The following is a 15,023-nucleotide window of genomic DNA, read 5'->3' as shown; positions in this document are numbered from 1 at the left end:
CCCACCTCTCCTCTTTCCAAGAAGCGCACCAGGTTCTTTACTGTGCTTTATTGTTTGTGGGGTGAAGATAAGGCCTTGGGCCTTGAGAAACTCATTGTCATAAAGTTATAAACTGGGAGACTGGGCAAGAAGGCATAGAGACAACTGTCATCGCCCATCCTCCCTTTCTGCGGATGAGGCGGGACAAGGCCAGCCCCCTGGCTGGGACCTGGGACACGAGGGCTCTCAGAGCTTGGAGAAGGTGACGCTTTTCAGTTCCTTGTTCTCAGTCGTGGCCTGGACCGACTTCATGAGGTCCTGGGTCTGCAGCATGCTCATGTTCCAGGACGCCTGATACCCAGGGCGTTGGGAGGGAACGAGGAGAGAGATTAGCAGGGGCCAATCAGGATAAAGCATGCGAGCACCCTGCACCTTGGTTGGTCGCCTGGGGTTAGAGGAGGGCTCTGATTGGTCGGAGTGTGCGCCTTACCACGTAGTTGAGGCTCTCGGCCACCGAATGGCCACGGGAATAGAGCAGGTTGACCTTGGTGCTCTGCACCGCCACGGGGCTCTTGCTGGAAATCTCAGCCGCCAGCGCTAAGGCAGCATCAAGCATGACCTCCTTGTCTGGGAACACCCGGCTGCAGCGAAAGAGATCAGGGACCGGGTGGGCTGGGAAGGGCTCTCTCCTCCAGCCTCCTGCAGATGAAGAAGTGGCCACTCACAGAGGAAGGCCCAAGACCCAGAGAAACAGCCCAATCAGAGCAGGGGGCTGACCCCACAATAAAGAAATGACCTCACCAAGAAAGGATGCCACTTGGAGTTCTAGAGCGAGGAGACAAGGGGACCCGGAGAGGTCTCCAACCCTCCAGGCCTGGCTGCCCCCAGCACGGAGCTACCAGGGCCATGGCTCTACCTGACCAGCCTGCTGCCCAGGGCTTCATCAGCCATCATCTTGCGGGCGGTGAAGGCCAGCTCATTGACCAGGCTGCAAGGAGAAGCGTGCATCAGGAGGCGGCTGCCACCCCGGGGCTGGGACATGCTCTGGGGTCCCCCGCCCACGCCCCCACATTCCCTGCACCCACCTCTGGTTCCCGATGACCTTGGGCAGGCGCTGCAGTGTTCCTACATCGGCAGCCAAACCCACGTCCACCTCCTGGGGGAGGAATCGGGTCAGTGTTCGGTTTCTGCCCAATACTGTGCCCCTCGCAACGTCAACGTCCATGAAATTTCATGTTTACTAGAGATTTCCTCCCCACCTTCACCCCAGTGACTTCCTCCAAAGTCCCATTCCATTGCCCAGGCAGCTTCTTGACTCAGGCAAGTTCCTTCAACCTAGAATAGAGCCCACCTTCCCACTCACGCGCCCTCCCATTCCTTCAGGGCAGCTCCATCTATCATGAAAGAGGCACCCTCCTCACCCTACCTGAGACCCCTTTACTGCATCCCCCGGCTCCATGCTGCCTCCCACCCTCTCCAGTATGGCCCCAGGAGCAATCTCTGCATCTGGCACCTGCCAGCCTCAACCCCACCCCATAATTTACCCACTCACAACTTCACCTCTTGACTTCCTCTATGGGCAAGGCTTACTTTGTCAGGTTCAACTCCAACTCTTCCATGAAGCCCTCAAGGCTCACTCCAGGCCCCCCAACCCCACCTCACTGCCCAGCTCTAAGCAGGAGCTTGGGAGGATGACTCACCTTCACCTGGAAGAAGGCATCCTGGGCACAGTACCGGATGTCACAGGCGGTGACGAGGTCCACACCTAGGAGGTAGAGGCCAGGGATGCTGAAAGACCACCAGGGCCAACCCCGCCTCCCGGGATGTGGGACTGCCTCTTGGGACAGAGTCTGGCCCATGACAGAGCTGAGGCTGGATGCCAGTGGCCGCGGCATCGGAGCAGCAGCCCGACCCGGGGAGCACCCTAGCAGGAGGACAGCTGCAGTCTCACCTCCACCAATGCAGCCCCCGTGGACGGCAGCAATCACGGGCTTGGGGCACTGAGAGGGAACAGGAAGAGTGGGGTCAGGGTTGGCCCAGGGGAGGCGGGCATGGAGAAGGATGCCCTCTAGCCCCCTAGAGTCACCTTCTCGATGACGCTGAATGTCTCCTGGTATCGAGTGATGATGTCACGGAGGTACCAGCTGATCCGGGCCACATCATCTCCTTCGGGCTGCAGGATGTCCGAAGCCATGTCCATCAGGTCAATACCTGGTGAGAAGGCGTGAGAGAGCTCACCCAGGCTCCCAGGCCCCACCCTTTGACTCAACCAGGGATCAGAACCCAGGCACAGCAGGTTCGAACCCCAAAACCACCAAGGCGGAAAAAAAAACTCGCGCAGGACTTGGTGAGGGATTGCATGTTGGGTAGGAAGGAAATAAAAGCTGGAAATAAAAATGTGGCATCATTGCTCAGTGAATCCTCACAACAACCCTACCAGCTAGATCCTATTACTATTTGTGTTACCAATGGGTAAACTAAGGCACAGAGAGGTTAAGCACTTGCCCAAGGAGGTCACACTGGCTGGTAAGTAGTGAGTAGTGAACTATTTAAATTAACTCATTAATGTTTATAGAGACAGGGTCTCACTCTGTTATACCAGCTACAGTGCAGTGGCACGCTCCTGGCTCACTGCAGCCTCGAACTCCCAGGTTCAAGCAATCCTCCCACCTCAGCCTCCTGAGTGGCTGGGACGGTGCCCAGGCTGCTCTTGAACTCCTGGGCTCAAGCGATCCTCCCGCCTCGGCATCCCAAAGCACTGGGATTACAGGTGTGAGCCACCATGCCGCGCCAGAAGTGGGATTTTAAAATCTGGAACCCTGCAGCTGGCTCCAGAGGCCATGCTTTTCCCTAAGATGCCAGACAGCCTGGGACTCAAGGTCTGCAGTGTGAGCAATGCAGTCAATGGTGGTGATGTTGCCTGACATGAGAAACATCTCACGATGCAGCAATTTCCGTGGCTCCAACTTCAAGATGATCCCGAATCTGACCTCTCCTCCATCAGTTGTTCTCCATGAGCCCACCCTGCTCTCCCTGTTTCCACCGGTGTCCCCAGTCTGTTCCCTACACGCAGTCAAGGGGAGCCAGTGGACACCTTCTTGGGTCAGACCCTCTTTTTTTTTTTTTTTAATTTTTTGTTTGAGACAGAGTTTTGCTCTTGTCGCCCAGGCTGGAGTGCAGTGGCATGATCTCGGCTCAATGCAACCTCCCCCTCCAGGTTCAAGCGATTCTCCTACCTCAGCCTCCCGAGTAGCTGGGATTACAGGCGCCCGCCACCATGCCCGGCTAATTTTTGTATTTTTAGTAGAGACGGGGTTTTGCCATGTTGGCCAGGCTGGTCTCAAACTCCTGACCTTGTGATCCACCCACCTCAGCCTCCCAAAGTGCTGGGGTTACAGGCGTGAGCCACTGTGTCCGGCTCAGACCCTCTTTTTCCCTCCTGTTGCTCTTAGAGCAAAATAGAACGTCCTTGTCATGACTACCCTGCATGAACACTGTTCCCAACCTGTTACTCTGGGCACACTGGCCTCCAACTGTGTGTGTGTGTGTGTGTGTGTGTGTGTGTGTGTGTGGGTGCACACGCGTGGACAGGGCTGCTGCAGTGGAACAGAACCTTCTCATTGAGAAGGTGACCTTGAGTAAAGACCCGGAGGAGGAGAGGGAGGGAGCCAAGGACCTTTGGGCTGAGAACCATCCCCCCCTCTGCAACAGCCACAGACTGACTCCTTCACTTCCTTCAGCTATAGCTCAAAGGTCACCTCCTAGAGAGGCCCTCCCTGGCCAACCTGGCTCAACAGTGGCTTCATCCCCCGCATCCCGACCCCGCCTTACCTCTGGGCTGCATGGCTGCTATCCTATAATTATGTCCTTATCTGCTTGAGGGCCTGACTCCCTTTCTAGAATGTGAGCTCTGAGAACGCAGTTTTTGTCTTTCTGTCCACTGCTGTATCCCCTGTGCCTAGCACAGGGCCTGGTGCACACGAGCTGCTCAATAAGTGATCAATACAGACAACAGTCCCCGTCCTCATGGGGAGGCAAACAAATGAATAAAAAAGTATATTTTGGGGCTTGGCGTAGTGGCTCACGCCTGTAATCCCAGCACTTTGGAAGGCACAGGCAGGAGGATCGCTTGAGGCTAGGATTTTGAGAACAACCTGGGCAACATTGCAAGACCTCTTCTCTACAATGAAAAAATTAGCTGCACATGAGGCTGGGTGTGGTCGCCTGTAATCCCAGCACTTTCGGAGGCTGAGGTGGGCGGATCGTTTGAGCCCAGGAGTTGGAGGCTGCGGTGAGCTATGATCTCGCCAATGTGCTCCAGCCTGGGCGACAGAGCAAGACCCTGGCTCAAAAATAAAAAATAAAAAGAAAAGAAAATCACAGGACAGAGAGGTGAAAAGACAAGCGGAGACAGGATCCAGATCACTGCCTGAGGCCAAAGTCCCCCTTACTTTTAACCAGCATGCCAGCTACTGAGATGACAGATATTTAGCAGTTAAGAGCAAGGACTCTATAGCCAGGCAGCATGAGTTCCAAAATCCCAGCTCTGCCACTTACAAGCTGTGATTGTTGGGTAAGTTCCCTGCTCTCTCTAGATCTGTTTCATCTTTAAATGGGGCTTATAGAAGAACCTGTCTTGTGGACTGTGATTAGAATTAATTAATATGTTTAAAGTGCTTAGAAAGGGGCGTGACACACGATGAGTGCTACATAATTGTGGCCAACTTTTTCTTTCTCTAATTAGTAGTTCTACTCTATCACTGGGTCATGGCGTGACCCGCAGTTTCTTCTTTCTGGCCTTCAGGGTCTTGCTGCTGAAAATAACATGAGACGGCCACATTCAGCTGCGAGCTGAAAGATGAAGGACCTGGGCCCGGCACAGCCACAAAGGAGCCCCATCTTTCTGTTCTCAGACATGAGCTCTATGAGAGCAAGGGGTCAGGAATGGGGGCTGCCTCCCGTTTCCACATCTCCAGCACCCAGGAGGGGGCTCTGGCACTGGACTGTGTCACTGAATGTTTGTCAAATGAATGAACAAATGAACAAGAGGAGGAACACAGGGAGATGCAGAAAGAAAGCAGGAGGCTGGGCGTGGTGGCTCATGCCTGTGATCCCAGCACTTTGGGAGGCTGAGGCGGGAAGATCACTTTAGATCAGGGGTTCAAGACCAGCCTGGGCAACATAGCAAGCCCCACCTGTACAAAAATGAAAAAGCTAGCTGTGCATGGTGGTGCAGACCTGTGGTCCCCGCTACTTGAGGGGTGAGGTGGGAGGATGGCTTGAGCCCAGGAGACCGAGGCTGCAGTGAGCTGAGATTGCTCCACTGCATTCCAGTCTGGGTGACAGAGGGAGATCCTGTTTCAAAAAAGAAAGAATGAAGGAAAGAAAGAGAGAGGGAGGGAGGGAGGGAGAGAGGAAGGAAGGAAGGAAGGAAGGGAGGAAGAGAGGAAGAGAGGAGGGGAGGAAGGGAGGAGAAGAGGGAGGAGAGGGAGGGGAAAGAGGGGACGGAGGAAGGGAGGAGGGGAGGGAGGAAGGGGAGGGAAAGAAAGAAAGGGACCTGGGAAGATGTTAATGGACAAAACAGAAAGAAATAGTTTACTGTCTGTCTTCCCCGCTGAGTTGGGAACGCCATGACGACAGGGCCTGGGACTGTCCTAGTCACAACTGGGTTCCCAGCACTAGGCTCTGGGCCCTGTGCAGAAATCAGTGTATGAAATATTTTGCTTCTGGTTTAGTCCTAAAGGGCCAACCCTCCCAGGGACAACTACATACTCTGGCTGGACAAGAAACAAACAATTATCTGAAGGTACTGGGCAGATTCTGGAGGGAGTGACCACTTAGGAGAGTGGCAGAACACGCTCTCCGTGTTTTTGAAAATGGTTTTGAAAGCTTTCAGCCTGAGGGCAGACTGAAATTGTGCTTGAAGAGCCACAGGATAGAGTCCAAGCTGACCATAGGTGCCGGGAAGTGAGGGGGCATATTCCAAAAAGGGGAGAGCCAGAGTGAGGAGTCCCGAATTCTGTGTATCAACTCTGCCTAATTTCTTGCTGGCAGATTTATGTTTTTGTTGTTGTTATTGTTGTTGTTGTTTTGAGATGGGCTCTTGCACTGTCACCCAGGCTGGAATGCGGTGGCACGATCACAGCTTACTGCAGTTTTGACCTCCCTGGTTCAAGCCATCCTCCCACCTCAGCCTCCAGAGTAGCTGGGAGTGTGGTCATGCATCACACCCAGCTAATTTTTGTTAGAGACGAGGTCTCAGTTTGTTGCCCAAGCTGAAGAATTAGTTTTTAAATATTTTGCTGGGGGTGCATGTATGGTCTGTAAATCAGCAAGAAGCCAGGCACAGTGGCTCACGTTTGTAGTCCCAGCACATTGGGAGGCCGAGGCAGGAGGATCACTTGAGTTCAAGAGTTGAAGACTAGGCCGGGCGCGGTGGCTCACACTTCTAATCCCAGCACTTTGGGAGGCTGAGGCAGGCGGATCACGAGGTCAGGAGATCAAGACCATGGTGAAACCCCGTCTCTACTAAAAATACAAAAAAATTAGCCAGGCGTGGTGGCGGACGCCTGTAGTCCCAGCTACTCGGAGAGGCTGAGGCAGGAGAATGGCGTGAACCCGGGAGGCGGAGCTTGCAGTGAGCCGAGATTGCGCCACTGCACTCCAGCCTGGGTGACAGAGCGAGACTCTGTCTCAAAAAAAAAAAAAAAAAAAAGAGTTGAAGACCAGACTGGGCAACATAGCAAGACCTCATCTCTACAAAAAAATAAAAATGAAAACAGAAAAACCAAAAAAACTAATTCCAACTAAGCTACCAAAACAGGAAACTCAACACTCTTTGGAATGATATGATAGAATCCAGAGTATCCACATCTTACTCCTATATCCCAATATCCAAGAAACAATCCAAACTAACTCAAAATACAAAGAAACAGGAAAGTGAAGCCATTTTCTTTTTTTTTGAGACAGAGTCTCGCTCTTGTCACCCAGGCTGGAGTGCAATGGCGTGATCTAGGCTCACTACAACCTCCGCCTCCTGGGTTCAAGTGATTCTCCTGCCTCAGCTTCTCCAGTAGCTGGGATTATAGGCGCGCACCACCACACCCGGATAAGTTTTGTATTTTTATTTTTATTTATTTATTTATTTATTTATTTATTTTTTTTTTTTGAGACGGAGTCTTGCTCTGTGCCCCAGGCTGGAGTGCAGTGGCGCAATCTCGGCTCACTGCAAGCTCCGCCTCCCGGGTTCACGCCATTCTCCTGCCTCAGCCTCCCGAGTAGCTGGGACTACAGGCGCCCGCCAACACACCCGGCTAATTTTTTGTATTTTTAGTAGAGACGGGGTTTCACTGTGTTAGCCAGGATGGTCTCGATCTCCTGACCTCGTGATCCGCCCGCCTCGGCCTCCCAAAGTGCTGGGATTACAGGCTTGAGCCACCGCGCCCGGCCAAGTTTTGTATTTTTAGTACAGACGGGGTTTCACCATGTTTGCCAGGCTAGTCTTGAACTCCTGACCTCAAGTGATCCACCCGCCTCAGCTTCCCAAAGTGCTGGGATTACAGGCGTGAGCCACCGAGCCCAGCCTGCCATTTTCAAGAGAAAAGATGATAAGGAGTCTGACCCCAAGATGACCCAGATGTTGAGATTAGAAGACAAGGATATTTTTTTTTTTTAGACAGAGTCTCTCTGTGTCACCCAGGCTGGAGTGCAGTGGCGCCATCTCGGCTCACTGCAAGCTCCGCCTCCCAGGTTCATGCCATTCTCCTGCCTCAGCCTTCGGAGTAGCTGGGACTACTACAGCTACTCGGCTAAACTTTTTTATTTTTTATTTTTAGTTGAGACGGGATTTCACTGTGTTATCCAGGATGGTTCAATCTCTTGACTTCAACATCTGCCTGCCTTGGCCTCCCAAAATGCTGGGATTACAGGCGTGAGCCAACACGCCCGGCCAGAAGACAAGGATTTTAAATCAGTCATTATAACTATGCTCAATGGCAGGAAGAAAAACATGCATGACAAAAAATATATAACTGACTAGGCACAGTGGCTCACGCCTGTAATCCCAGCACTTTGGGAGGACGAGGTGGGCGGATCACTTGTGGCCAGGAGTTCAAGACCTTCCTGGCCAAAATGGTGAGACCCTGTCACTACTAAAAATATAAAAATTAGCTGGGTGTGGTGCCAGGTGCCTGTAATCCCAGCTACTCGGAAGGCTGAGGCAGGAGAATGGCTTGAACCTGGGAGGCGGAAGTTGCAGTGAGCCGAGATTGTGCCACTGCATTCCAGCCTGGTCAACAGAGTGAGACTCCTTCTCAAAAAAAAAAAAAAAAAAAAAAATTAAGCAGGCCTGGTGGCGGGCACCTTTAATCTCAGCTATGCTGGAGGCTGAGGCAGGAGAATTGCTTGAACCCAGGAGGCAGATGTTGCAATGAGCCAAAATTGCATCACTGCACTCTAGCCTGGGTGACAAAGCGAGATTCTGTCTTAAAATAAATAAATAAATACATAAAATAAAATATGAACCAAATGGAAATTGGAGAATTGAAAACTACAACATCTGAAATTTAAAATCAGTGAGTGGTAGCTGGGCACGGTGGCTCACTCCTGTCATCCTAGCACTTTGGGAGGCCTAGGCGGGTGGATGACCTGAGGTCAGGAGTTTAAGACCAGCCTGGCCAACATGGTAAAGCCCTGTCTCTACTAGAAACACAAAAAATTAGCCGGGCGTGGTGGCGGGCACCTGTAATCCCAGCTACTTGGGTGGCTGAGGCAGGAGAATCACTTGAACCCGGGAAGCGGAGGTTGCAGTCAGCTGAGATTGCGCCATTGCAACAAAAGCAAAACTCCATCTCAAACAAAACAAAACAAAACAAAAAATATCACCAGATGGGCTTTACAGGAGGATAGAGATGACGAAAGAGTCAGTAATTGTGATTAGGGGAAATTCACCAATCTGTAGAACAGGTCAGTGGGTCAATCCAAAGATCCAACTGACCAGTAACTGGAAATCACTTAGTGAATTGAATAGTTGCACGAAAGCATGTTATTATATTATATGCTGACACAGCTATAGACTGAGAGGTTAAGCATGTTGTTCATGGATGGAAACCCAGACTTCAGAGCCTATGATCCCGTCGCGTTCTGTGGGACTAATTTTCATATTTGAATGTTTGAAGTAAGCCTTTTTTAAAAAAAATGATAGAGCTGGCCATGGTGGCACCTGCCTGTAATCCCCGCAGTTTGGGAGTCCGAGGTGGGAGGATCGCTTGAGCTCAGGTATTTGAGGTCACAGTGATTTATGATTAGGCAACTGTACTCCAGCCTGGGTGACAGAGAAAGATCTTGTCTCCAAAAAAAAAAAAAAAAAAAAAAACAGATAAAAGTGTAAGTTAGGGGTTGGGAGCGTTGGCTCATGCCTATAATCCCAGCACTTTGGGAGGCTGAGGCAGGCAGATCATAAGGTCAGGAGATCGAAACCATCCTGACCAACATGGTGAAACCCCATCTCTACTAAAAATATAAAAATTAGCTGGGCGTGGTGGCCTGCACCTGTAGTCCCCGGTAGGACAATTGCTTGAACCCAGGAGGCGGAGGTTGCAGTGAGCTGAGATTGTGCCACTGCACTCCAGCCTGGCAACAGAGCAAGACCCCATCTCAAAACAAAACAAACAAAAAAGTGTAAGTTAGAAGCTGCTTAAAACCCTAATTAAGAAGCACTGCTCCACTGTCTATTGCCAGGAGCTAGGAAGGCTGGTAGGGTGTGTGAAGAGCGTCTGGTACCTGCAGTGAACATTTTTCCTGCACCAGAGATCACCACCGCCCGACAGTCAGCGTCTCTCGAAATCTTGTTGAAGCACTCTACCATCTCTCTGTGAAGCAACAAGTGAAGGGCTACAAATGGGATCCAATTAAACTAAAGAGCTTCTGCACAGCAAAAGAAACTGCCATCAGAGTGAACAGGCAACCTACAGAATGGGAGAAAATTTTTGCAACCTACTCATCTGACAAAGGGCTAATATCCAGAATCTACAATGAACTCAAACAAATTTACAAGAAAAAAACAAACAACCCCATCAAAATGTGGGCGAAGGACATGAAGAGCCACTTCTCAAAAGAAGACATTTATGCAGCCAAAAAACACATGAAAAAATGCTCATCATCACTGGCCATCAGAGAAATGCAAATCAAAACCACAGTGAGATACCATCTCACACCAGTTAGAATGGCCATCATTAGAAAGTCAGGAAACAGCAGGTGCTGGAGAGGATGTGGAGAAATAGGAACACTTTTACACTGTTGGTGGGACTGTAAACTAGTTCAACCATTGTGGAAGTCAGTGTGGCGATTCCTCAGGGATCTAGAACTAGAAATACCATTTGACCCAGCCATCCCATTACTGGGTATATACCCAAAGGACTATAAATCATGCTGCTATAAAGACACATGCACACGTATGTTTATTGCGGCACTATTCACAATAGCAAAGAGTTGGAACCAACCCAAATGTCCAACAACGATAGACTGGATTAAGAAAATGTGGCACATATACACCATGGAATACTATGCAGCCATAAAAAATGATGAGTTCATGTCCTTTGTAGGGACATGGATGAAACTGGAAAACATCATTCTCAGTAAACTATCGCAAGGACAAAAAACGAAACACCGCATGTTCTCACTCATAGGTGAGAATTGAACAATGAGAACTCATGGACACAGGAAGGGGAACATCACACTCGGGGGACTGTTGTGGGGTGGGGGGACGGGGGAGGGACAGCATTAGGAGATATACCTAATGCTAAATGACGAGTTAATGGGTGCAGGAAATCAACATGGCACATGGATACATATGTAACAAACCTGCACATTGTGCACATGTACCCTAAAACCTAAAGTATAATTAAAAAAAAAAAAATGCCTGGCTCTCTGTGTCTAATACGTAGTTTGTGTTAATGAATGGGGTTTTAAAATATGGCCTGTTTTAATTTTATGTCTGCAACACTGTCCCTTCCCCCATTATCATTTGGTAGGTGTCACTTTGGTACCAGTGACTTATTAAAATCAAGTTGATGCTGCGTTGAGTATAGCAACTCGGACTCCCCATCTTCAAAGATAACTAGACCTCAGTTTAGGATCTCAAATAATGTCTGGCCAAAGAATTGTCAAAAGTAAAATATTTAGTACTAAAAAGAAATGGGGGCCGGGCGCCGTGGCTCACGCCTATAATCCCAGCACTTTGGAAGGCCGAGGCAGGTGGATCACGAGGTCAGGAGATCGAGACCATCCTGGCTAACACGGTGAAACCCCGTCTCTGCTAAAAATACAAAAAATTCTCCGGGCGTGGTGGCAGGCGCCTGTAGTCCCAGCTACTCGGGAGGCTGAGGCAGGAGAATGGCGTGAGCCCGGGAGGCGGAGCTTGTAGCGAGCGGACATGGCAACACTGCACTCCGGCCTGGGTGACAGAGCGAGACTCCGTCTCAAAATAAAAAATTAAAAAAAAAAAAAAAGAAGTGGGAAACATTGGGAAAGGTGATGGCAATTATCTACTAGTTATTTTATCGTCTGAATTTCTCAGCAAAGGAATATAGCCATCTGAATAGCAGGCAAAGGTATGTGACTATTTCCTGTTTCTACTGGTGCTTATGATAATTTGAAGCAAAGGCACTGTTGCTGTAATGAATTTGGGCAATTTCCTGAGTACCCTGCTTTTTCTTCTTCCAAAATTACTTCTCCTCCCTGTCTTCAATAGGTATATCAGATTATATAATTTATTTAGGGCCCTGTTCTTAGCCAGATGCCATGAAAGAGAAACCTGACAAATGAATTCACCCAAAGGTGTTAGTAACCTCCATAACTGCAATTTATAGTGACTGACCGAAAATAACTGCAATTTACAAAATAAGATTTAAAAAATACATTTCTTTTTTTTTCTTAGAGACAGAGTCTCACTCTGTCACCCAGGCTGGAGTACGATGGTGTGATCTCAGCTCACTGCTACCTCTGCCTCCTGGGTTCAAGCGATTCTCCTGCCTCAGCCTCCCAAGTAGCTGGGATTACAGGTGCCCGCCACTATGCCCGGCTAATTTTTGTATTTTTAGTAGAGACGGAGTTTCACCACATTGGCTAGGCCGGTCTCGAACTGCTGACCTCAGGTGATCCACCCACCTCGGCCTCTCAAAGTGCTGGGCTTACAGCCATGAGCCACCATGCCCAGCCAAGAAATGCATTTCTAATAAGAGTTTAAGCTGGTAGAGATTTTAGGGGTTGGAGACTCACCCAAGGCCCCTTATAAGCTCGCATTGTCTGCTCTCTTGGTCAGAAAGGTCCTGGAAGCCCTGGTGGATTTGGCTTTAGTATATGCACCAAGTTATACCCTGAGGAAGATAAGTACAAGGTAGGACTCCAATAAGGGGGCAAAGATTCACTTCCTTTGATTTTTTCTTTCTTTCTTTCTTTTTTCTTCATGTAGGGCAGAGTCTTTTCCTTAGACACAAACCAAGCTCATTGAATTGCATCAGAAAAAACCATATATTTTAACCTGAATAATAGGAACAGTTATGGCTATAATCTTGTCCTATAATTATTATTATTTTTTCTGATGGCTAAGGTTAGACCTGCTCAGTAGTGCTCAGTAGTGAAAACAGGAAGTTGTTTTGTGAAATTTTTATTATCACAGACTTAAACTCCAAACAACTCAGACCAAAAGATAAACTGCTGTCCTGAAATTGCTCCAGCCATTGCCCAAATGTGCACTTCCCTTTGAGCTTTATAGGGATGGCCTAAAAATACTTTGGCATTGGTAGGCACCAGGGGTTCAGATGAGTACTTATAAGGATCACGATTTGCTAGGCTGCCATTCTGCTTTGGGATGAAATGGTAATCAATTTTAGAGCCTAAGACTTGTTACAACTTAACTGACAAACCAAAAGCAATTTTCAGTTTTTCACCAGGATCTGGGGACTAGAATTCCCTACCACACTATTAAACATTTCTTGGCAGCGGCTCGTGGGATGTGCCTGACAGCTCTTGGCAGAAGCTATAGTAGAATCGTCCTTCTTCCCTCTATCACTCTAGCAATTCACAGTCGATTTATAGTACTTTCTGGGAAAGGCAATTCTCAGTCCTAAGGGACATCAAAATGAAAAGCACACCAAATGAAGTGTTTAATTTCATCAACCTGAGGATTAAGTAAATCCTTTGGGCTCATAATAGAAAAATAGCCTTCTGTTAGAGAGACTTGATTATTTGAGCACTTATAAAATAAATTCCTGTCATAGATTATGTGTCATTTAAAATTGTAACAGAGAAAAGTGTTTAAATGTAAACTTGGTTGTTGATGAAAAGAGTCAAACTGTAAAATATTTTAAGAGATTTATTCTGAGCCAAATATGAGGGAGCATGGCCTATGACACAGCCCTCAGGAGGTCCTGAGTACATGTGCCCAAGGTGGTCGGGGTATAGCTTGGTTTTATATATTTTAGGGAGGATGAGACATCAAACAAATACATTTAAGAAATACATTGGTTTCATTCAGAAAGGTGGGACAACTCAAAGTGGGAGCTTCCAGGCTATAGGTAAATTTAAACATTTTCTGGTTGACAATTGGTTGAGTTTATCTGAAGACATGGGATCAATAGAAAGAAAACGTTCAGGTTAAAGGATTGTGGAGACCAAGTTTTATTGTGCAGAGGAAGCTCTCAGATAGCAGACTTCAGAGAGAGCATGTTGTAAAATGTTTCTTATCGGACTTAAAAGGGTCCCTGGTTCTTAGTTGATTATCTCCTGGGTCTGGGAAGGGAAGAAGGAAAACAAAGAGGAAAGGGGCTTCTCTACAGAATGTGGATTTTTCTCACAAGAGACTTAGCAGGGCAATTTCAAGATATGGCAAGGAAATATATTTTGGGGTTAAATATTTTGATCTTCTTCCTTGTCTTATATTGTTATGCCAGAGTCAGATTGGAAAGTAAGCCACGATATGCAGGGTTAAATAACACCCGTCTGATGAGAATTTATGGTTTGTAGGGCAAAACTCCACAGGCCCCTTAGGTAGGAATTTGGGCAAGATAAAAAATCAAAGCTTAGTCTTCATGGTCAATTCATCCTTTATGGACTGACATGCATATTTAAAAAAGTAACAAATAGATCCTAAAATATATTTCAAAAGAATAGAAGCTTATTTCTTTTTTAAATGAATGGACTATGGTTTTTTTTTGTTTGTTATTATTTTGTTTTGTTTTGTTTTATTTTGTTTTGAGATGGTATCTCGCTCTGTTGCCCAGGCTGGAGTGCAGTGGTGTGATCTTGGCTCACTGCAACCTCCACCTCCTGGGTTCAAGTGATTCTCCTGCCTCAGCTTCTGGAGTAGCTGGGATTACAGGGACGCACCACCACCCCTGGCTAATTTTTATATGGACTATGTTTTAAAGCAGTTTTAGGTTTGCAGAACATTGAGTGGAAGGTACAGAGATTTCTTATATATCCCACTTTGCAGCCTCCCAGGCCCACTCCCCACCTTCCCCTTCCTTATGATTTCCCCTACTATTCACATCTTTCATTTGTTACACAGTACATTTGTTACAATTGATGAGCTGATATGGACACATTATTATTAACCAAAGTCCATAGTTTACATTAAGATTCACTCTTTGTGTTCTACATCTACCAGCAAATGTATGACATGCCTCTACCATTACTATCATACAGAATAGTTTTACTGCCCTAAACACCCCTTGTGCTCCATGTTGTCATCTGTCCCTCTCCGCAAACCCCTGGCAACTACTGACTTTTTCTGTCTTCATTGTTTTACCTTTTCCAGAATGTCATATCATTGGAATCATACAGTATATAGCCTTTTCAGACTGGCTTCTTTCACTTAGCAATATGCATGTAAGGTTCATCTGTATATTTTCATGACTTGATGGCTTTTTTTTCCATGTCATTGCTGAATAATGTTTCATCGTATGGATATACCACAGTTTGTGTATTCATTCACCTGTTGAAGGATACCTTGGTTTCTTTTGAGGATTGGCAATTATGAATAAAGG

The 15,023-nt window shown here is 47.8% G+C and overlaps 1 protein-coding gene across 1 annotated transcript; it reads right to left on the bottom strand.

The window, feature by feature from the left end:
- Nucleotides 1–33: 33 nt before the first annotated feature.
- Nucleotides 34–12,279, bottom strand: LOC100591453 (delta(3,5)-Delta(2,4)-dienoyl-CoA isomerase, mitochondrial). Its single transcript, XM_012510432.2, has 9 exons — nt 12,256–12,279; nt 9,760–9,892; nt 2,066–2,190; nt 1,931–1,979; nt 1,680–1,744; nt 1,065–1,135; nt 896–967; nt 470–620; nt 34–330 (listed from the first exon to the last, which is right to left on the bottom strand). Exons 1-9 carry the CDS (start codon nt 12,277–12,279, stop codon nt 226–228), a joined length of 795 nt encoding a protein of 264 aa, XP_012365886.2. The 3' UTR covers nt 34–225.
- Nucleotides 12,280–15,023: the final 2,744 nt, after the last annotated feature.

Source organism: Nomascus leucogenys, chromosome 11, assembly GCF_006542625.1.
Source record: "Nomascus leucogenys isolate Asia chromosome 11, Asia_NLE_v1, whole genome shotgun sequence".
In the NCBI taxonomy this organism is placed as follows: Eukaryota; Metazoa; Chordata; class Mammalia; order Primates; family Hylobatidae; genus Nomascus; species Nomascus leucogenys.
Note: the sequence above shows the minus strand (reverse complement) of the source record. Positions and strands in the feature narration are given on the sequence as shown.

Excerpts from the sequence above, each read along its gene's own strand:
- LOC100591453 (XM_012510432.2), bottom strand. The coding sequence starts at position 12,279 with ATGCGAGCTTATAAGGGGCCTTGG. Across the intron at positions 9,893-12,255 it reads GAGCTTATAAGGGGCCTTGG|TTTAATTGGATCCCATTTGT; the intron begins GTGAGTCTCCAA and ends GAAGCTCTTTAG. Across the intron at positions 968-1,064 it reads AAGGTCATCGGGAACCAGAG|CCTGGTCAATGAGCTGGCCT; the intron begins GTGGGTGCAGGG and ends TTCTCCTTGCAG.